This window comes from Moschus berezovskii, chromosome 10 (assembly GCF_049115385.1).
Source record: "Moschus berezovskii isolate FMDL1 chromosome 10, NW_MosBer_1.0, whole genome shotgun sequence".
Classification (NCBI taxonomy): Eukaryota; Metazoa; Chordata; class Mammalia; order Artiodactyla; family Moschidae; genus Moschus; species Moschus berezovskii.
The window spans coordinates 23,802,877-23,825,458 of NC_142469.1; the positions used below are offsets into that span (position 1 = coordinate 23,802,877).

General features: G+C 40.8%; 1 protein-coding gene across 1 annotated transcript in view; it reads left to right on the forward strand.

Moving 5' to 3' along the window:
- SH3BGRL2 (SH3 domain binding glutamate rich protein like 2) overlaps positions 1 to 14,429 on the forward strand; it is a 69,751-nt gene extending 55,322 nt beyond the window's left edge. The window contains exons 3-4 of the mRNA XM_088840549.1: positions 7,689 to 7,769; positions 11,447 to 14,429. Coding sequence (XP_088696675.1) covers positions 7,689 to 7,769; positions 11,447 to 11,458 — 93 coding nt within the window. The 3' untranslated portion in view covers positions 11,459 to 14,429. The remainder of the gene's footprint in view (positions 1 to 7,688; positions 7,770 to 11,446) is intronic.
- Positions 14,430 to 22,582: the final 8,153 nt, after the last annotated feature.

Here is a 22,582-nt window from a genome sequence, read left to right on the forward strand (position 1 = left end):
ACTATTCTGTACTATGTAAATATGTCACATTTATATTGTTTTAGACATATTACTCTCTCCAGAACTGTTTAGTTGTGTGAGCAGTTGTATGTAGCAGAGGATATATAATCCTATTTTATTAAATTCCTGTGGCTTAAAGAAGAATGACTTTATTAATGAGAGAATCTCATAACTGACTTTAGCCTTTGCATTTACTCCTCTGGGTATTCATTAAACTTTTATTGCTGGTTGCCTTTGCTATGTTTAGCACAAAGTTTTTTCCCACTCAGTTTCAATGGGCGCTTGAGTAGATGTATTTGCTTGTTCTTCCCTCTTGTATCAGAGCAGTCAGAAATGTTAAACATAAGTTAGGAATCTTAAATCTTCAGCTTTGGGCTTATTCATATTTTTGATATTTGGCCTAAAAGTTGTTGAATAAAGCTATTTTAGACAATTGCATCTTGCCTGTCCTACCAGGATTGGAGCTGTCAACTATTTTTTCCTTCTATATCAAGATTTTGCAAAATAGACACTAGCATTAATGGTCCTTAACCACTGAATGAAGACATTCTTCTCAGAGGCTACTTTCAGACTTGAAAGAAATTTCAGGAAGGAGTCTGTGTGCATTTGCAGCAGCAGTAACTTTTGTAGCCTTAGCAAGAATGTTTTAAAAGAATTTCTTCTTTGGGGTAAACCACATTCTCTTTGGCTCATTTAGAGGTGGTTGCTGCCACTGTTTCCTTGTGGGCCACGTGTTGTTTGTGTTCCCTGTGGTCTTCTGTTTAGAGAGGCCCTTGGCGTGTAGAAATAATATGGGTTTGTCACATAATTGTCATCGACTTAGCGTGGGAAGCGATACCGCTTTTCAGAGTGGCTGCTGTGGGTTTTCCTGGCCATTCTCTTAGGGAACGCTTAAAGGGCAAAGAACTTTAAGGCCTTTGTCTCAAATGCTTGTCCAGTCCATAATAGTCTAACCATGGTGAACGGGTAATGTTCTTAAGTAAGCTCTGTGGATGAATGAAACTATTGTGAGCCCTACCTGTTGTAGATTTTATCACGAGCTTATAAATGTCTCTAACATTGGTTTTCACTTGAAAAGCAAACCCAAGTATAGGTAATGGAAGCTTTTTCTTAACAGCTGTTTAAGCTCTATTCTTCTTAAAATTGCAGCATTTAGGTAAATATCCCATTTGTAACAGTGCTAAGTTATGCTGATATCTTTATAGCCCAGAATTTTTTTCTTTTCCTGAGTAGTTGGCACTAGAAGCAGGGTGAAATTTTCAGTCTTTGTTTTAAATGTACCAGCTTCTGAAACGGAATGTTTTTTTTTTCTTGTATATGCTTTATGTACTTGTACTTTTCTCCAAAGGTGATATTAACTGATTATTATATTCTATAGTCACAGGAATTGTCTTACAATGTGCAGTTTGCAGATGTGTATTTACAAACACCTTATAGAGAGTGTTTTTGAGTATAAGAAATTCAGCAAGCCCATTTAGAAACTTTATAGTGAGTTTTAAAAATGCGATGCTTTTAACTTTTGCAGTATATGCCCTAGTGTGTTTTCTTTTAAACAGAAATGAATTTTGTTAAGAAAGCCAATTTTTCTCTTTTATTGGGGAATGCCTAAAGCCATAATATAAGAACTTCTAGGAGGTGATTTTAAAATTTCTAGTTCTGTTTTACTCAAATTAGATCATACTGTTTAGTTTATTATCTCTAAAAGAAGGTATTAAGAAGGTCTAGATTTTAAATTATCAATCACTTACTCTTTGTCTCAACATGACAAAGAAAATAACTTCTTACAATTTGAGATTCATCAGAGCACTCAAAAGCTTTTATATGTCAGAAGGTAATTTTTTTACCTAATGATTTAAAATATATAAGTAACTTAGAGTAGAAATAGAACTTACTCAAATTACTAGCATAAGATTACCTAAAACATGATCTATTGGTCATTTATTAACAGACACAGCTCATCACCCTCTTTGCCTGGTGTGTGTCAGGTACTATTCTCACATTGACTTTTAAAAATAGTTTCCTTTGAATTATTTTGCTTTTAAAGTTAATTGCCAAATTTTGTATTCATCACTCCAGAAGGAATTAATTACCTTAGGTGACAATTTCTAAACTGTTGGCAGCATTCAATTTAATATTCAGGTCAAAAGCCCTCTGGCCAGAGTGTGATATGTTAAAGGTTCATAAACTAAAAGTAATGGTTATAACTTTTATAACAGAAATACAGTTTAAGAGAATTTTTTATATAAATAAATAATGTTGCCGTTCTGAGATTTCTAAATGTCTGACACTTCTGAATAACTTTGGTTGATGACTATTCTTTGTTGATGACTGATCTAATTTTTAAGAGTAAAATAGTAATTAGAAATTTTAAAATCACCTCCTATTAAGAATAATTTTGGTTCAGTGTGGTTAAATGGGTTGTTTATAATGTTACATATTTTTCTCTATGTGTACATAGTCTGTCTTGTTTTATATGTATGAAACTCGCTTGTGAGAATTGACTTTATTTCTAGTTTTGTGATGTGGAGAACTGTAATCATTTTAAGATTAAGGTTTTTAATATAAACACTGAAACCTGTATTAAACATATTAAATCTTGTTGTAACTTGCCTTTTACTCTTTTGCACGCACTATATTTTCATGTTAGCACCTCAGTCTTTAAAGAAAATTCACACTACATCTGTAGAGACTGAGTCAGGTACTGTTTCTCATTTTTCATTTTATATTATTAGTTTATTTTTTTCATTCTTCTGTTTTCACACTGACATCAGAGATTATTCATTAGGTAGAAACAGATAAAAAGGTCTTTCTGAATTCAAGAGCAGGGATAACATTTTGATAACACAGTCACTAGTCCTCAATTTTTTTTTTTCTTCCCACTTTTGGCCCTTCCCTTACCACCTGACCTGCCTCTTGAGAAACCTGTATGCAGGTCAGGAAGCAACAGTCAGAACTGGACATGGAACAACAGACTGGTTCCAAACAGGAAAAGGAGTACGTCAAGGCTGTATATTGTCACCTTGCTTATTTAACTTATATGCAGAGTGCATCATGAGCAATGCTGGGCTGGAAGAAGCACAAGCTGGAATCAAGATTGCCAGGAGAAATATCAATAACCTCAGATATGCAGATGACACCACCCTTATGGCAGAAAATGAAGAGGAATTGATGAAAGTGAAAGAGGAGAGTGAAAAGGTTGGCTTGAAGCTCAACATTCAGAAAACAAAGATCATGGCATCTGGTCCCATCACTTCATGGGAAATAGATGGAAAAACAGTGGAAACAGTGTCAGACTTTATTTTTTTGGGCTCCAAAATCACTTCAGATGCTGATTGCAGCCATGAAATTAAAAGACGCTTACTCCTTGGAAGGAAAGTTATGACCAACCTTGACAGTATATTAAAAAGCAGAGACATTACTTTGCCAACCAAGGTCCGTCTAGTCAAGGCTATGGTTTTTCCCGTGGTCATGTATGGATGTGAGAGTTGGACTGTGAAGAAAGCTGATCGCCGAAGAATTGATGCTTTTGAACTGTGGTGTTGGAGAAGACTCTTGAGAGTCCCTTGGACTGCAAGGAGATCCAACCAGTCCATTCTAAAGGAGATCAATCCTGGGTGTTCATTGGAAGGACTGAAGCTAAAGCTGAAATTGCAATATTTTGGGCACCTGATGCGACGAGTTGACTCACTGGAAAAGACTCTGATGCTGGGAAAGGTTGGGGGCGGGAGGAGAAGGGGACGACAGAGACTGAGATGGCTGGATGGCATCACCGACTCTGTGGACATGAGTTTGAGTGAACTCTGGGAGTTGGTGATGGACAGGGAGGCCTGGCGTGCTGTGATTCATGGGGTCGCGGAGAGTCGGACACGACTGAGCGACTGAACTGAACTGATCCCCTACCCATATCTTGTCTCTCTTTTCTTTCCCGCTAGTTTTTGTCTCTATATCTGTGAGTCTGTTTCTTTTTTGTTATAATCACTAGTCTGGTTTGGGCTTCTTCGGTGGCTCAGAGGTTAAGGCATCTGCCTGCAACGCAGGAGACCTGGGTTCAATCCCTGGGTCAAGAAGATCCCCTGGAGAAGGGAATGGCAACTCACTCCAGTAATCTTTCCTGGAGAATTCCATGAACAGAGGAGCCTGGTGGGCTACAGTTCATGCGGTCGCCAAGAGTCGGATATGATTGAGTGACTTTTGACACTTCACAGTCTATTTTTCAGATTCCACATGTAAGTAATATCATACAGTATTTATCTTGCTCTGTCTTATTTCACTAGGCATAATACCCTCCAAGTCCAGAGAAGAACATTTCTTCCTTTTTTATGACCTAGTACTATTCCATTGTGTATACGTACCACATCTTTATTCATTCATCTGTTGATGGCCACTTAATTGCTGCCAGATCTTGACTGCTGTGAATAGTGCTGCAGTGGACATGGAGATGTGTAACTCTTTTTGAGTTAAAGTCCTTGTCTTCTTTGAATATATCCCTGAGAGTGCAATTGCTGGATCATATGGCAGTTGTATTTTTAATTTTTTGAGGAATCTTCACACTGTTTTCCACGGTGCTTGCTCCATTTTACATTCCCCACAACAGTATTCGAGGGTTCTCTTTCTTTCCACATCCTCGACAACGCTTTTTGTTTGTGGTCTTTTTGATGATAGCCTTTCTGATGGGTGTGAGGTGATACCTCATGTAGTTTTGATTCGCATTTCCCTGATGATTATCAGTGTTGAGCATCTTTTCAGGTGTCTGTTGGCCTTCTGTATGTCTTCTTTGGAAAAATGTTTGTTCAGGTCTTCTGCCCACTTTTTAACCAGATTGTTTGCTTGTTGAGTTGTATTCGAGCTGCTTTAATTCATAATTCTCCCTAAACCTCTACACCAGTTCCCCAGTTGAGCATGATCCGTTCCTCCTCCCAGTGTGTCCATCCCTGTCTCTGTTATGACCGTTCTGGTTCAGACTGCCTCCATCTCTTACCTGAATCCCCACAGTGTGTTCCTCACTTCTGCCTGCTTCCTCCCTCTGAGCCACTCTCCACATGCTTGACATGGGGATTTTCTTAAAGGAAATACAGTACGTCCCCTACATACAAACAAGTTCTGTTCTGAGAGCACGATCATAAGTCCAGTTTGTTCATGAGTCCAACGAAGTTAGCCTAGGTACCCCGCTAACACAATCAGCTGTGTACCGCTGCTTTTATGCTTGCTTCCAGACATCCTGTGCTTGGAATAAAGATACTGTACTTACTGTATTGTATACACAAAAGCACATATAAGTACACAAAAGCACAGCCAGTTGTAGAGGATGCACACTCAGGACAGTGTATACCAGATGTGAACTTACGTGACTAGACATTCAAGCATACATTCGCATCTTTGAAAGTTCGCAACTTGAAGATTCGTATGTAGGAAGCTTACTGTATAGATCATTCTGCTTGTTCCTTTGCTCAGAACCCGGACATGATTTCCTTTTGTACTTAAGGTAAAATTCAAAATCTTTCTCTTGATTTCCAGAGTGTGGCACATGCTGATCCCCGTCATGTCTGCCAGCTTTGCTCTCCCCTGGTGTTACTTCCTGTCCCAAAGGCTCCTATCCCAGCCCTTCACTTATCTACTTCTGTTCATTCTAAAAAATTTCAGCTTAAAACTCCATTTTCCAAGGAAGTATTTGCTAAAGAGTCTCCCTCTTCAGAAGTGTTGCTCCTTCTTGGCATGGTCAGGGAAGGCCGCTCTCTGGGGTGACTAGCCTCAACTCCAATACTTTTGCCACCTCACGCGAAGAGTTGACTCACTGGAAAAGACCCTGATGCTGGGAGGGATTGGGGGCAGGAGGAGAAGGAGACAATAGAGGATGAGATGACTGGATGGCATCACCCACTCGATACACATGAGTTTGGGTGAACTCCAGGAGTTGGTGATAGACAGGGAGGCCTGGTGTGCTGCGGTTCATGGGGCCGCAAAGAGTCAGACACGACTGAGCGACTCAACTGAACTGAGCCTCAGGGCTGATCCGAAATGACAGCAGGAGTGACTGCTCCAAGATCTATAGAAGGAGCTGTGCATGCATCCCTGGGGCTGGGATGACTGGGCACAAAATATCAAGCTGCCTTCAAGCCAGACGAGACCCAACTTACTAAAACACTTGGACAACAGAGTCTCTATGCAGAGGCAAATCATTTAAAGATTTTTCACCCACCAAGGCCTGCTTTGCAAGAAGCATATCTCCACTCTGAGTCGACTCATTTAGATTCCTAGACAGGTTTCAAAAGTATTTGTAATGCCATTGACCCAGCTCAGCAGCGGCTTCATTAGGGCTCAGTGACTCATGTACAGGGTGCCCCATACCTGGTTTCCTCTTGGGCAAGAAGCATCGTAGAATACAAAAAGCATTGATTTCAACACCAATGAAACTTGGGCCCAAATCTCAGTCCTCTTATGCATCGGCTGTCGACCTTGGGTACCATAATTCTTTGCCCTGAGGCGGTTTCTAACCTGGTGGTGGGGATTAAATAATATGCTGGACTTCGCTGGTGGTCCAGTGGTTAAGAATCTTCCTTGCCAGTGTGGGCAGGGGAAGGGGGTGGTGGGGGGAGGAGGGCGAGGAATTCCGTCTCCATTCCGAGAAGATTCCATTCACAGGCATGGAGCAGCTAAGCGTGTGCGCCACACCTTCTGCAGTCCAAGCGACCTAGAGCCTGTGCTCTGCAAGGAGAGAAGCTGCTGCACCGCAACGAAGAGGCGCCCTCGCACGCGGCTACTAGAGAAAGAAGCCCGTGCACAGCAGTGAAGACCCAGCACAACCGAAAATTCAATTAATAATTTTGCAAAAACCTCTCCCATTAAAAATTATGAAATAACCTTTGAATGATGTGCTGATGCAAGTGCCTGCCACTGATGCTGATCATTGTCTGCTTGCAATGTTTATCTTCTAAATAAAGTGACCGAAGGGACTTATGTCAGATTTTAAGATCCCCCCCGCCCCCCTTCACATCAGCTTAGCAACTGTGTAGTATTATACAGGCAGACTTTGGCAAAGAAAACAAGTGATGAAAACATTGGCCGGAACCCCTTGATGGCTTCTCTCTCGAAACTAGGAAGAGAAAAGTGATTCTGTGTCTGAGGCAAAGATAAATGTTAGAGAGAATATTTCCTCCTTGAGGTTTTACTTGATCTTTTTTTTTTTCTCTCTGAAGACATAGTCTCAAAGAATGTGGAGAAACTTCAAAAGCAGAATAGAAGCACGTACATTGACACACGGAAACCTTTACAACTTTTCTGTTTACGCAGGGATTTTTTTTTTTTTAAGCCCTACATAACAAAATATCAAGAGTAGAATTAGGAGGCTGCCTTCCAGATTGAAATGCTTAAGTAAAAATCTTGGGTCAGAGTGACTCCACACAAATAAATGTTAGTTTGACACGTGAGTGAGCATGTTCTGACTTCCCTTCTGTTGTCAATGGTTTACATTTTAATTCCTGTCACAGGCTTTGGATTAAAAATGTGTTGCCTTCATCATCATGCTCATATGTTGAGACTCAAACAGAGCAAATCCAGTAGATTTATGTAGCTTTCCCCTGGCCTGGATGGAACAGTGGTACATTTTTTATTGACATAAAGACTTTGTCAAAAGCACCAAGTACAAAGATAGTTGTTTGCTTTTGTTTATTTTCTCCTCCTCCTTTTTCTAGGATTATGACAGTTTTTTTGAATCCAAGGAGAGCAACACAGTCTTTTCATTCTTAGGCCTGAAATCACAGTTGGCATCAAAGGTAGGTTAATCTTTTCTTGTTTTAAAATGTATCTTGCTTGAGCTGTTCTTAGGGACTGAGGTAAAAGGAGTGTTTGGCTAGTCTTCCAGATTCTCAGCGTTTGCTTTCTCAAGTGCACTGTTAGGACTGCCCAGGGTAAAGCCACACAAAGATGCCAGTTTTTCTTTCTTTCTTTCTCTCTCATTTTTAACTTGCTGTATATTAGAATTTATCTTCATTTAAAATTCAATTTATTCGTAATTTCTACTTCCTTCTTCCAAGAAAAATTTAAGGTAGCAAAAAATCATAGGTGCTTCTTACTTTAAAGTGCAAGCTCAGATTACTTTTTTTGAGAAGGAATCAAAACCATGCTTTTAAGGTCTTCTCCTATTTAAGTCATTTACATTGGAAGGGACATGATTTGCAATAACAGATAGTCAACCTTGAAAAAAGGGTAATTCCTAAACTAGTCCAAGTGTTTTTGAAGCCACTTTATTGTGTCAAATGTCTTTTAGAAAATGTAAAAGCCTCAAGCTTTTCTAACATTTAGAACTATAGATGATATATATTATTTTACCTTTGTAAAGCACATAAATTCATTTTCAAAATAAAAACCATTTCTTTGTTAAATAAGGTAATATTTTTAGTGTTATTTCCCCTTCAAAAAATACTGTTTTTTCTGATTATGAAAATAGCCTAGACTCATTTTAAAAAATTGGGAAAATGCAAAATATATAAAATAGAAAATAAAAAGTCACCAGAGAAGACCACATAAACATTTTTGATGTATTTCCTTGCAGTCTTTATGTACATGGCAATGGAGGTTTTGACTGTATTTCAAATTGAGACTGAATTCTAAAGCATCTATTTTTAACACTGAGTTGAAATGAAACAGCATTACTGGGAACTTTGATGTCTATAAGTAATAGGTCTTTTGAGGCCACCCGGGATCTGCACCATTTCTGGAACACCTGTGGGAGGAAGGCAGAGACTATCAATAATATAAATTACACCCCAGCACCTGTAGTTCCTCGCCAATGTGAAATTGTGCTTTGTTATACATCAGTAGGTCCACAGATGGTGGTGGGTGGTTTCTCTGCACATATTTTAAACAGAGGCAAAACCCACACATAAAATATTTAAAGGCTCTTAAAGCTATTTTTATAAAGATGGAACATGGAATACTTGGGAAAATGAAAGTATTTTTATAACGTGTTTCATACAAAGATATTAAACAATCCAGATTTATCTTCAAAGAACTGGAAAAAACTGGGATAAGAGCAGTCTAATGGATGCATAAATCCAGTGGACAGTGTCTGTGCAAATATCTTTGAAAAATACTGTGTGCTTGCCATCTTTGTTCTCATTCTCCCCGAAGATGTAGATTCCATTGAGATTTTGTGGGCTGACTTTTTTTACTCTTTGAAAATCTTTATATTCTCTTAGAAATTTTTTAGGAAACCTATGATCTGTAAAATATGCATTCTCCCATAACTTGTGGTCATGGGATTAAAGTTGGTCTTATGTTTTAAATGTTTTAATGGATTTATAATTTACATACTGTACATTTCACTTGTTTTTACAATTCAGCGATTTTTGGTGTATTTGCAGGGCTGTGTAACTATTACCACAGGCATAGAGTTCATTTATTTATTTTTGGCTGCTCCACATGTGGGATCTGTGTTCCTAACCAGGGATCAAACCCATGCCCCCTGCATTGGGAGCATGGCGTCTTACCCACTGGACCACTAGGGAAGTCCCAAGGTTGGTTTTGGTGACATTGAGGTTTGCTTGATTTCAGGAGACCATCCCATCAGCAGTGAGGGTTCTGGGCATCCGCACCCATCCCGACCCCCCTTTGCAGACTCCTGAGTGAATCATCTGTGAGCAGGAGCCCGTGGAGCCAGGCGGAAGGCTGTGATGCAGTGTGCGTGCTACTCTCACAAGCCATTCAAGGCCTTAAGCGTTAATAGCAACTCATACTCAGTTCCCTAGGAGAGAAGTGCAGGTATCTTTAAGAGCGGATCAGCATCTGCCCCCTTCTAGTTATTTATTTTATGTGTGCTCAGTCATGTCCTGCTCTGCGATCTCAAGGACTATAGCCCTTCAAGCTCCTGTCCTTGGAATTTTTCTGGCAAGAATACTGAAGTGGGTTCCATTTTCTCCTCCAGGGGATCTTCCCCACCCAGGATCAAACCCATGTCTCCTGCATTGGCAGGCAGATTGTTTACTACCGAGCCACCTGAGACTCCATATTTATTTTGTACCTTGGTAGTAATTCATTATACAGTCTATACTCTTAAGGCCTAGATGGAGCCTTCATGGGTGTAATGTACTATACGATGGAGCCTCCTTTCCTACCCTCTCTGCAGCACAAGCACATGAAAGTCAGGGCGAGCTAGCCCACCAGGGGATGCAACGACTCCATTAGCATCTGACTGCTCCGTGGAACAGTGAGGGGAGAGAAGCTCAATAGGAAAAGAACATTCAGCACCCAGGTGTACACACTGGCCAGTGTTCAGAGTGGACGGGACACAGGGTGGTAGAAGGTCACAGAATGGTGGCCTGGGCCACCATCCCATATAATGTGTGTGTGTGTGTATAATGGGATGATACATAGTCATGCTTCAGAGTAAAATTTAATTACATTAAAGAAAAAACGTCCGTGCAGGACAGACACATCCGGCGCCAACGTGCCCTGCATAACAAGTACGTTGAATACCAAGTTTGCTTCCAACTTTTTGCATTCTTAGTAGTGCCCAGAAACATCCTTGTAGCTACTAACACTCTGTTGCATGTACGTTTTTAAAGAATTCAAGTGAGTTGCCGATACTTAAAATACTGATTTCCCACGTTTCTCTATTCCTTGAACTGTCCAAACCCTGGCTGAGAGTGGGGGAGCCGGGGCACATCCTCCTGTGGATGTCTGGAGCTCACTGGAGCTACCTACGAGAAAAGACCTTTTCATGAATAATTTTCAAAGGAAATCATCAACGTCATTCTCAGACTCAAAACAGAGCCTGAAATGGAAATTTCTGCTTTTGGATCTCCCCCATTCAGGGCTAATAACCGAAAACATGTAACCACCAGTAAACCCTGGGCACTGAACCAACAGGGGGCTCCTCTCAGAGCTCCCACCCACTGCCCACACCAGGGGTCAGCCATCCAGCAGTTGGATCACGGTGGCTCTTGGGGGATTGGGGTATCAGCTGATTACCAATAGGTGTGGTGGTGTTCCCCTCGGGTTACCCTCTGCGGGGCCCCTGAGTGAGTTAAGTGCCCCCCCACCCCACTCACCCAGCTGCAAGAGGCATTTCATCAGTGTTGAAAACTGGTGGCTTCCTTTCCCCTTTTCTATTTGGCAGGTCAGGTGGGTGTGACTTAAATCTGGGCTCTGATCCTGAAACCTAGGATTCATTCTTACCCATCACATGAGGGTGATTTATTGTGATTCACAACCTCTCTGTTCCCTGACATTTCAGATATCACTGCCAGGGTCCAGTGGTTAAGACTCCATGCTTCCAGGGCAGGGAGTGGGGGTTCAACCCCTGGTCAGGGAGCTAAGATCCCACATGCTGCATGGTGCGGCCAATAAATAAATTAAATGAATAAATAATATAGATCACTTGCCAGGGTGAATTTTCTTGTCCATGTAATGCAATAACTAGCTTTTTTTTTTTTTTTTTTTTAATAAATAGGCAGAACCTTAGCGAAGACAAGTGGAGGAGATGGAGATGCATTTCAGAGTCCCCTCTGGTACTCGGCGCACACCTGCTTACCTAATGCATCACTGTGACAGAAGCCACACACGTTATCAGTAACTTCGCTTGCCGTGGAAAAGGTGTTTGGGGAAGACTTGGGTCTAATGGGATTGCATGATTGCTTTAAACCAAATCAGGACTGTGGTGGGATTTTTTCTTATTTTCAGAATTACCTGCAGTTGCCTCATTTAACCCAGAGGAACTGTCACCTGTTCCAGGTGTGCTTCCTGAATGACTGAGTGATAAGCGGGTGGCACTATCAGAGAGAAAATACTGGATCTGCCCTGGTTTGTAGTTGATGCCAGGATTTCTCAAACTTGCTTCTCTTCTAACTACCTAGGTGATATCCTTGAAATTAGTCTGCCAGGCTTTTAGAATATTTTGATCAGAAAGAAAAACAGCAATGTTGGTTGACAAAGGGCTGAAGGTCTTTGCTGCAGAATCACAAATATTCCAGTGCTTTGTCATAACTGTAGAAAAAGTTAGGTGCTCTAGCCTCCTTTTGGTGATGGAAATTCTTACCCCTATAAATCCTCCAAGCTTCTGATGTGTCCAGAAATCATAGTTGATTACAGTATATGATCAGAACCGAGTTAAAGGGATGAAAAGAATTGCTATTTTGAAAAATACATGCTTCTTTATCTCTTGCAAGGGGCAAGTCTCACTTAATGCATAAGATTGCATAAAAGGTATATCTCAAGAAGTGCACTGATTAGATAGTAAATTTATAGGGGACATTATCTGACTCATATCTGAAAGCGTTTCAGCTGTAGCAGCTTAGTATGCATAAGTGCACATATATTTTTGAATGCAGCTCCCCTAACTAGTAGCTGCTTATATATTTTGTGAAAGGATTATATTTTTTGAGAAAGGAAGATCTTGGTTAGATGTATTTTGAGAACCCTTGATGAGGCATATTAAAAAAATAATATTGATATACATTTTAATTTTTTTTTTCCTGTGTTACTTTTAATTTGTCCTCTCACTCTGCCAACTCATATTTCTGGCCAATGTGCAGTCCCAGATTTTCAGAGTAATATTCTTCCTCCATGTATGAGCACCAGTGATTTTTCAGAACAGAGTATGTACAAGAAAGAGGCTGTCAGAGATTCACTCTGGATAGTACATGGCATGTGAAGTCTCTGCTTCCTTTGAAGTGGATGCAGGTAAATACTGAACCTGTCTACTTTATTAAGGCAGAGGCTCCTTTTACTGCATCCTTGTCCCTACTCACACTTCTTAAGAGTTTTTAGTTGCCAAACCTGGGAATAGTCTTGCATAGGATAAACTCTCAGAGGACTGTGTAAGATATTCTGCTATTCTCAGCATCCTGATGGTGGACCTGCCCTTTGGATTCTGAGCAGGAAGTTTGTAAGAAAGGAAAAGAACAAAAGAATTGAGTTCCTGTCACCTGTGTTCTCTCTCCCTCCAACTTGCTAAATGTGGACTCTTCTAAAGAACTTGTTGAATGCTAAAGCTGACATCCCCAGCCTGAGGTTTGCCGTCCAGGACTACAACCAGAAAGAAAGCATTCCACTGATTCCTACTTGACTGGAACAGACACATAATACACAGTTTTCTCTCCAAGGAAAGCTGCTGTGAAATCATGAGTATGACTGCTTAGTTGGCATTAAATACAATCCAGGTCACATTCCACTTGCTAAATCCCAGGGACTATCCAGGAAATTGTGTTTGAACTGGGTATTGTGTTAAAGTCTGATAAGACTTAGTATTTCTTTTTAAGATACAGCAGTTTAAAACATACTGTAATCTAACTTAACATTTTGTCTGCTCTTGCCAGTGAGTACCAAGAAGCAACTTGGTAAGATTGAGTCTTTGGAAGTTAAATTCTGGGGTCATAGGATGAATACAATACTTGCCAGACCAAGAAAGCTACTCAGATTTGTCTCAAAACCTTTGAATTAGTCTGATTGTAGTAGATTCTCCTAAGCAGACTAGATGAATAGGAGAGCTAAATTATTATCACAGTTACACACCATCTACCCTCACCTGTACTTTTTTTTTGATCAGCAAAGAAATAGGAGAGACCAGCTTGAGCTGGTATTGTGCTTGTTACGAGTGAGCTTAGAAGCACATTGAGTGGTATTTCCCGTGGTATCCAGGCTCTGCGGAGTCCAGAGGGTGTTGCTGTCTGGGCTTACCTGAGGCACACTGTGTTCAGATAATATCATGCCCTTACTTGTGGTGTTTTACCAGCTAAATTCCAAACACGTAATGATTTTCTTCATCCCTTCTTTAACTCGCTGCCTTTAGATCTGGATAATCATCTAGGAAAGAAGTGAATGGGAATTGTAGACATAGATATTACATGAGGAGCATTTCAAGACAGAGTTTTTCTTTCCTATAGCAGGCTTATTGGAGCAAAGGAAATGTGCTGCTAAAAATCAGATTACGTCTTTTTAAAATTAGACAAAATACAGAGTGCCATCCTGCTAGGTATATGCAGACCAGAAGAAAATTTATTTGGGGAAGTACTTGTTTTTCCCAGATTCTGGTGTTCTATTAAAATCAAAGATGAAAAAAAGGAAGATTTGTTTTTTTCTCTCAGGCTCTAATATATTTTAGATTTGTTTCTGTTTTATAGATTTATCCAACACTCCCACGTACATGTTTTTATATTACATGAATTTAATAATGAACTAAACTTATTTGTCCTCTGTTGTTGAAGGGTACCAAAGCCTCTTACTGTTTTTTTTTTTAATTTGATTCTGCTATATAGGGTTTTGATTTTTCTACAGATGCTTTTCATTTAATATCTTTTCTAAAGTGTCAAGACACACTTTGATCTGCAAAATTATTGTTTTTAGATTTCAATTTGTATGGATTTGTCTCTAAAGGCATTGGTGAAATCTCAGATTTTATATTCAGCATTAAAGAGGAATAAATTCCAGAAAACACATAGTCTGAAAATGGAGTGTTTATTCCCTACCATGTCTTACACCATTTCTAATTTTACTTTTGTGTTTGTTTGAACCTTCCTATTTAATTGAGCTGCTCAACCCAATACCTGAAAGCTGTAGATTAGTTGTAAAAATGTATATGGCTCATTGACCACTCAAAGAGACACATACGTGTGTGTGTATTGGAGGTGACTGCAGAATCATCTGTGTGTGTGTGTGTGTGTGTGTATTGGAGTTGACTGCAGAATCATCTCAGTGTGTGTGTGTATTGGAGGTGACTGCAGAATTATCTGTGTGTGTGTATGTGTATTGGAGTTGACTGCAGAATCATCTCAGTGACCAGGACCAAGAAGGGTGTTGAATCACTCATCCCTTGGTTGATTCAAATACCTGAGAGTGGTTTCCTGAATACACTGAAGCGCTGGGCTGTGGATTCTCTTCCCTTGGTTGGTTGCTTGATGTAGTCGCTAAGTCATGTCCGACTCTTGCAACCCCATGGACGGTTGCCAGCCAGGCTCCTCTGTCTAGGGATTTTCCAGGCAGGAACACTAAAGTGGGTTGCCATTCCTTCTCCATCGCTTCCCTAATTTTGTGCAAAAAGAAAAAGTAGTGTAGCCGCAACCTGTACTAGCAGGGCTCCGTTTGCTGCAGCTGCCTCTGAAAGCAGAAGACATTTCTGCAGGCAGCGTCTGGAGTTAAGCGCCTCACTGAACTGTTTCTAACCTTAGACACCAAGGCGAGGGAGGCGAAGGAGGAGATAAAGAGAGCAGGCTGTCAGTTTCCAGAAAAGTGCCAAATTGTGAAACCAGGGAAGCCAAGGAAATGCCCGCCTACTCGTAACCCAGGTTTTCCAACTTGCTAGTTTTCTGGCAGTGCAGGCCAGGTTAGCTTGGTCATCCGGTTAATCAGTATGTGTTGCGCCCCTAGAACATGAGGGGGGCTGTCTCAGCAGGACAATAGTCTCAGGCCTCCAGGAGGAGAGAAACAGAGAAGCATTCACAGAGAGACAGGTAAGTTCAGTGTCCAGGTGATGGTTCATCTGAAACATGGTGTGTAGTCTTTTTCTTTGTTTCAACCATTCTGGTTTTTTAAATTATCTCATGTTCCGTCGCTCAGTCGTGTCCGACTCTTTGCAACCCCGTGGACTGTAGCCTACCAGGCTTCTCCATCCATGGGATTCTCCAGGCAAGAATACTGGAGTGGGTTGCCATTTCCTTCTCCAGGGGATCTTCCCAACCCAGGGATTGAACCCAGGTCTCCCGCATTGGAGGCAGACGCTTTAACCTCTGAGCCACCAGGGAAGCGCAAATTATCTCATACCTGCAGTGAAATCAACATGCGTGCGCGCACACACACATGTATGTAATATATACGCTGACACATAAAGAAAAAGACACAAACCCAGTAGTGTCTGCCAGAAACTTCCTGCCGTTCCTTTGTTGCACCACGTGGTCTTCCCTGACCCTATCCCATCCCCATTTAATAGTGGGATACCATCCTGAATGCTGTGTTGATCGTAACCTTTCTGTTCTTTATTATTTTACCTTTGTGTAGATTCCTAAATGTACATGGAATGAATGGCATTAAACTGTATTCTGCTGTCGCCTTCGTTTTTATGTTCACTGCTTTTGGGCATAATCATTATGAAGCAAGTACCCTAGCTTGTTTATTTTCACTGCTAAGTATTAGTTCACTGTATAAATATATCACAGTTTTCCCTTCTCCATATGGAAACACACCTTTCTTTGAAATAGAAAAAGGAAATGTTGCTACAAACATTCTTCTGGTGATCTCTGGGGCACATACACAAGTATACCTAAACCTTGAATGGAGTTGTTACATTACATGTGCTGTAAGGCACATCGTTAACCTAAATAGACAAGGCTAAGTTGTTTTCCAAAGTAATGGTACCTACTGACACTCCTACTGGGGTTCTAGAATTTCTGGTACTCTCCATCTCACCAGGGTTTAGATCATCAGACTTAACATTTTGCCAAGCTGAGGAGTGTAAAATGGTATCTTGTGGTTTCATTTATTTGATTACTAATACGACAAGTATATTTTACTATGGGAATTCCTGTTTCTTCTTCCTGGAAATCCCTCTTAGGTCTTCTACCATTTTTTCTATTGTGTTTTGTTTTTTTCTTTTAATTAAATTTTGAAAGTTCTTTCTAGTTTTATTGGTAAATGCTTAATTATTAAAGTAGAAACCATATTTAGAGTAAAAATTCTTCTGAAACTGTTTCCAAAATTATGAAGAAAGCATGTGAAAGTTATTTGGAGGAAATAAAGTTAAATGCGTAAATTATGTGTTACGTGCTAATTTTCATCTCCTCAGCTTCTCAGCCTGGAGAAGATGTACCTTGGAAACCTCACTATGTCCTGGAGGAGGAAATGGTTACCCACTCCCGTATTCTTGCCTGGAAAATCCCATGGAAGAGGAGCCCAATGGGCTACAGTCTAATGGGTCACAAAGAGTTGGATGTGACTTAATAAGTGAGCACACACACACACACAAACTGTGCTCTCAAAGTGTTCCTTTGAGGTAATTTTAAGGCTCATCAATACAGTTATTTGGTAGGAAATTAATGTGATTTGTTTTCCTGCTGTAGAATAAAACCAAAAGGAAATCTTTATGTAGATTGCATGTTTATTTATGCACAATTCCTTTGTATGTCAATATAGAATAGGCTTACAGCAATAGGCCAAAATGATGTTATACTTAAAAGGACATTTAAAAAATAATTTTTTTGTAGGGCACACAGTTTTGAAGGCATTTGCCTGTTAAGACCCCCTTTGCCCAGCAAAGGAATAAAGCTATTCTTTTCTACTTCAGTGGTTCTCCACCAGAATGATTTTTTTGAGTTGACAGTGTATTGAATCTGTTCTCATAACTAAATAGTTCTTAAGCTGAGTGAAATATCACCATCACATGAATAAACCCAGTATGTTGTGATTGTTGCTCAGTCACTAAGTCGTGTCCGAGTCTGTGACTCCATGGACTGCATTAAGCCTGGTTTCCCTGTCCTTCACTATCTCCTGGATTTGTCCATTGTGTCAAGGATGCCATCCAACCATCTCATTCTCTGTCGCCCCCTGCTCCTTCTGCTTTCAATCTTAACCCAGCATCAGGGTCTTTTCCAATGAATCAGCTCTTCACATCAGGTGACCAAAGTATTGGAGTTTCAGCTTCAGCATCAGTCCTTCCAGTGAATATTCAGGGTTGATTTCCTTTCAGGTGGACTGGTTGGATCTCCTTGCAGTCCAAGAGACTCTCAAGAGTCTTCTCCAGCACAATTCGAAAGCATCAATTCTTTGGCACTCAGCTTTCTTTATGGTCCAGCTGTCACATCTGTACATGACTACTGGAAAGACCATAGCTTTGACTACATGGACCTTTGTCAGCAAAGTGATGTGAATGTTTTCATATCTGGTTGGCAGGCATAAGAACAAGAAACTACAGTGCAGTCTTCTGAGGCTAATCACGGGGCAGTGTTTTTCATAGGCCAAGGACTGGCATTTGAAAGCATACTAAATGAAAACTTGGTACTGCTTACAATGAATGGCACAAAGATTTAGACCTTTTTTTATTAAAACAGCAGTCCACACTCTTAATATACATCCTTTTGGGTTCTATAATCATAAACTTCACTGTCACCAGATTTTCCACTGAAAAAGCTCTAGTGCAAATATCTATCATCATTAATGTAATGGAAATGAAAGCTCAATAGTACAGAACAGCTGCTCAGTGTGGTTCCAGCAAGCCACATAGAATTATTGGGCACTTGAAATGTACTTGGCTGACTTTGTTATGTGCTGTGAATTTAAACTGTGGTTCATATTTTGAAGACTTACGAAAAAATATCTTAATTTTTGTATCGATTACATTTTAAATGATAATATTTGGACATACTGGTTTAAATGTTAAAAACTGATTTCACCTTTCTTTAATGTGGCCACTAGAAAATTTTCAGTTACATATATGGCTTATGTTACAGTTTTCTTGGACAGTTTTCTGTTCTTTACCTGAATTTATAATAAAGACCTTAAATGGGTTTTTGAGTTTTGGCAAAATATCTCCTTTATTTATTTATAATATGAAAGGAAGTGTGAACATCTTCTGGAATATAATTTTCTAATATACTGCCAAAATAAATGCTTTTCTCATTTGGTTTTTCTGTCTCTCTAGCTTGAACCATTCAAGGCAGAGGTTCTTTATTTTCTGGAACAAAAGAGTAATGTGTGTGTCTTGTAACAGGACATCTCTCTGTGACCAGCCTCTTCCTTTATTATCATATCACGTTGATGTCCCCTGTTGAATCAGTTCACGCCTGTGAGCTAAGTCATGGTGGCGTTTTTGTGTTTTTTTTTTAAAAAGGAGGGAATTTAATGAATCACAGATCCCATCTATAATCTGCAGAACAATGATGAATATTAATAGGATTTTTGTCCTAGATTTCCTAAAATGTTCTCTGTATCTGTAAAACTTATTTGAGCTCGGAGGAATATATGGATCATCTGCTTTTAAAAGTTTCATTCTGATCTCATTGCCAAAGATTAAAACAAAATGTGAGTATTAAGGCAGAATAGCTTCCTCTTCATGCCCAGAATTTTTAACCTTTTTTCTGGTTGTTGTTACTCTTAGCAAAATAGTTTGGGAGAAAACATGTATTATTTTTATCGTGAAAATAATGTATGGTAACAGTACTCGTTAAGTGGAAGAATGTTTCTTCAGATTATTTTGTTCAGGACCCTTCTTGGAAATAAGAGATTGTAATATAGCCCTTGCCAGCCAAGAGATGCCAGCCATCTGTGTTGCTTGCTGATCTGGGGCTCTTGGTTTGTCATTCTAATGAGCTACCTCACTTAGACAGGATTTAGTCTCTGGGCTTCCCTGGTGGCGAAGTGGTAAAGAACCCACCCTCCAGTGTTGGAGATGCAAGAGACGTGGGTTCGACCCCTGGGTCGGGAAGATCCCCTGGAGGAGGAAATGGCAACCCACTGCAGTGTTCTTACCTGGGAAGAACAGTGGAGCCTGGTGGGCTGCAGTCCGTGGGGTCACAAAGAGTCGCACGTGACTGAGGGACTGAGCACTAATGTGTGGAACAACTTGTCTGAGATAAATGATAGACACATTTTTCATGCTGATTTTATTTAGCTTATTGGTACTGTTGTCCCATCTGTTCAGTTGAGATCATATCTTTCTCTTAATTTTCTCCCTGTCAATCCATTTCATGTCATGTGTTAATAGTACCACGAGGTTGAAATAAAGATCCTAGGCTCAGAGCACTCTGAACTCAACAGCTGGGTCAGGAAGACCAGCATTTCGGCACTGACTCTCTTCCCCTTGCCCAGACTTGTCTTTTTCCCTCTCCCTGCCTGTCTTCATGGTAAACCACTCAAACAATCCGCTCCTAGCCACACCCTAACCAACACAAACAGGGAACAGAAGTGATGACAACAGCAATATTTTTACTCCCCAGATCGGCAACCAGAAGGAAGGACTCAGGCAGCTGCTTCCCTTCCTGTGCTGTTTTACATGCCTAAGAAATATTTATTCTACTGTGTCCCAGTCGTAAATGAGAAATCAGATATGACAGCATCTCCATCCTAGTCGAAAAATGACTGGGCACAGAGAATGTTACCGGTTATATATTCACCAGGTAAAATGACTACAGCGTTCAGACTGGTGGGCAGTTTATGAATAAAGACAGCAAGCATCCTCTTTCCTGTGCATGCGTGCTCAGTCGTGTCCGACTCTTTGCAACCCCATAGGCTGTACCCTGCCAGGCTCCTCTGTCCATGGATTTTTCTCGGCAAGAATTCTGGAGTGGTTAGCCATGCCTTCCAGGGGGTGTTCCTGACCCAGAGATCAAACCCGCATTTCCTGCGTCTCCTGCATTGCAGACAGATTCTTTACCACTGAGCTACCAGGGAAGCCCAATCATTTCCCTATCATGGACTCATGCAGTGAACAGGTTGCCTCTTAGTGAGACCATTCCAGAGTGACCCAGTTCTCTAGGGACAGCTTTACTCAAGTCACAAAGTGTGAACAGTTACATCTGCAGTAAGGATAGGCAGCTATTCCTGAAGTCAGGTAGTGCAGGCAGAATGACAAGTGAATGAGCAGAATTTCAGTGGTACCAGTGTCTATCCAGGGAGAGGGCTATCTTCCTAAAAATGGGTCATTTTAACAGAGAATGGATTTTAAGTTTTCTCCAGTATTACTGAAAATTGTGTATTAGTCACTCTCATTACAGATAGCCCTTTGCATGCGTGCTAAGTTGCTTCAGTCATGTCTGACTCTTTGTGACCCTATGGACTGTAGCCTGCCAGGCTCCTCTGTATCTTTTTCCTGGTAAACATCTGAGAAAAGACAGAATATGCCCTATCCTATTTCAGAAATGGCATAATCACCAGTCAAACTCAAACATGATGTTATAAAACCAGATCCATATCGTTTATATTAAAACTATCACGTGGAGTTTGTTGATACCCGACTAAACTGAACTGAACTGACATTGGTACCTGTATAGATATTTACATTTGTATGATATAATGCTCTTTGTACTGGCTTCCCTGGTGGCTCAGCAGTAAAGAATCTGCCTGCAATGCAGGAGATGTGGGTTTGATCCATGGGTTGGGAAGATATCGTGGAAGAGGAAGTGGCAACCCATTCCTATATTCTTGCCTGGAAAATCCTTGGACTGAAGAGCCTGGTGGGCTATGGTCCGTGGGGTCGCTAAGAGTCGGACACGATTGAGCACAGCACGGCACAGTACTCTGTATCTTATCTGGGGGCATAAATGTGTACTTTTTAGTATCTCTAAAGCTTCTTTTTTCATTTTTTTTTTAATCTTAAATTATTTGGTCTGGGTCAGCTTTGTATTGAGAGAGAAACTACATATATATCCTCTGTTTTACTTGTATACAGTAAATTTGTTATGTAATAGTTTACCCTACAGTCAGATGAAATACGTGGCTTATTAGCATGTGTTAATGGTGATGCTTTTGAACTGTGGTGTTGGAGAAGACTCTTGAGAGTCCCTTGTACCACAAGGAGATCCAACCAGTCCATTCTAAGGGAGATCGATCCTGGGTGTTTCATTGGAATGACTGATGCTAAAGCTGAAACTCCAATACTTTGGCCACCTCATGCGACGAGTTGACTCACTGGAAAAGACTCTGATGCTGGGAAGGGTTGGGGGCGGGAGGAGAAGGGGACGACCGAGAATTAGATGGCTGGATGGCATCACCGACTCTGTGGACATGGGTTTGAGTGAACTCCAGGGGTTGGTGATGGACAGGGAGGCCTGGTGTGCTGTGATTCATGGGGTCGCGGAGAGTTGGACACGACTGAGCGACTGAACTGAACTGAACTGAATGGTGTATTTGATAATTAAATGTATGACCATATACTGAAAAGTTGAATTTTTTTCTTATTGTGTCACTAGTAACTTTGATGCCTTGTGTCTTTTCTGCTGACAATTACTGGTTGTGAAGTGGGAAATGTGTTGTATCAGAATGTGAGCAATCAGAAGATACACACCACTTGGTGATTTAAATAAGGGAAGTTAAATGTCAAGAATTGTTACACTTTGATGAAAGGGTGACTCTCAGATATGAGAAAACTGCATTTTACTCTGTGGCTGAGGGAGAATGTCCAAGGAAGGACAAACTTGGGAGGAGGAGAGGTCGGGCTTCAGAGTTTGTTGGAAAAGTTGTATTTACAGTCTGCAGGTTGGCGGAGAAGTTAACAGGTTTCCCTGGGCAGGACTGGCCTACAGTTGCTTGGCAACAGGAAGCCAATACCTCCACCTGCATGGGCCTGGGGTAGGGGGTGGGGGTACTGGGTGAGCATGGCCAGGCCAGAGCTACAAGTTCCCCAAGACACTACATGTTCTAGGACCCGGAGTTAAAGCAGCGCCATCAGACCCAACCCACTGACCCACCATGTTGCAGCCTCACAGGGGCACCTGCTTTCTCCTGCATTGTCCCTCCAGCACCTTCTGTCTGAACAAGTGGAACAGCGTGCTCACTGTGATGGGAAGATGCTTACAGGAGTTCTGCCCACCCTTACAGAACATGTGTTGGCAGGTGAATTTGGAGCTAAGACACAATACGATCATAGCTGGCACATATCATAAAAGGA